At 42.2% G+C, this 1,248-nt stretch overlaps 1 protein-coding gene across 1 annotated transcript in view; it reads left to right on the top strand.

Moving 5' to 3' along the window:
• The window catches only part of LOC117183074 (regulator of nonsense transcripts 1), a 35,389-nt gene that overhangs the window by 21,273 nt on the left and 12,868 nt on the right, over positions 1-1,248 (top strand). The window contains exon 5 of the mRNA XM_033376231.1: positions 221-805. Coding sequence (XP_033232122.1) covers positions 221-805 — 585 coding nt within the window. The remainder of the gene's footprint in view (positions 1-220; positions 806-1,248) is intronic.

Genomic DNA, 1,248 nt, shown 5'->3' on the forward strand with positions numbered 1-1,248 from the left:
GAGATTTCCAGACAACGAAGACGTCATTGCCTCTGTAAGTGCTTATTTTGAGGAACTTCCGAAAACGCACTTTTCTGAAGGATTAAAAAAACTTGAAAAGTGTATAGAGCTCCAAGGAGATTATGTTGAAAAATAAAAAAAAATCGTTTTTAAACTTCATTCTAAGGACTTATTGAACTACCCTCGTATTTCGTTAAAAATTCTTCTTATAAAAAAAAAGAGAGAGAAGGAGAATATAAACTTACCGATCGAAACTCGTGCTTTTCCAGATGAAATCGACGACAAAATTGCTGACGCACTCGGTGGGCGCGCCCGAATTATTCTTGAGCTCAATGCCCACTTCCTCGCCATAATTGTCCGGAATTTTGATGACATGTCCAATGCCCGACCAGGGCTTGTGCAGCTCGCCGAGATAGCGCAGTCGCAACTCGTCGCCGTGCATCAGCTTCATGTCGCCGTCGGTCTTGGCCAGCATAAAGTAGGCGATCGTCTTCTTGTTGAGGCCAACGTCCCAGCGCACCTCAATGTTCTCCTGTGTCTGCGACTCCTTCAGTCGCTTGTCGTAGTCCGCCTCGAGCTTGACCAGCGGTCCAAAGATATTCTGATACTGGTAGCCGTCCTCGTAGCGCAGCAGCACCTGCTGCGGCTCCTCGTCGACTCCCGGCTTCTCCAGGTCCTGGAAGGTCGCGTCCACATTGTCGCGCCACAACTCCTCGAGTTTGTTGATCTGCTGGGCCGAGATCTGGCGGGCGCGCAGCTGCTCCTGCTCCGAGGGGATCTTCACCAGCCAGGCGAGGAAACTACGGTCCTCTATCAGCGGCTTCCACTGCTCTTGGTCCCTGCAATATTTTTTTCGACCATTTTTTTCTTCCGCCTTTCTTTCATCAATTTTTTTTCTTTCTTTTTAGTTGAAAATTTAACACCTAGATTTTCGAGTTGAACCTACCACTTTCTTCGAAATAAAAATAATCAAACTTATCTGCCTTTCTTACAAATTTAACCTTTTGCTGGAACCATACTTGAATTGTATTGCGAAATTCGTCATTTTTGTTAGGAAATTAATCCTTTTCATTGAAACTTCCAACTTTTTGAATGAAAACTTTTGAAGTTTTTAAAAAGTTCTTTTATTTCAGTAGAAATTCTGGTTTTTTTTCCAAGATTCATGATTTTGGTTAAAAAATTCAAATTTTTGGTTGATACTTCTTGAATTTTGTTAAAAATGAATTTTATGGCGAAATTCTTAATTTT

This window comes from Belonocnema kinseyi, chromosome 2 (assembly GCF_010883055.1).
Source record: "Belonocnema kinseyi isolate 2016_QV_RU_SX_M_011 chromosome 2, B_treatae_v1, whole genome shotgun sequence".
NCBI classification, from domain to species: Eukaryota; Metazoa; Arthropoda; class Insecta; order Hymenoptera; family Cynipidae; genus Belonocnema; species Belonocnema kinseyi.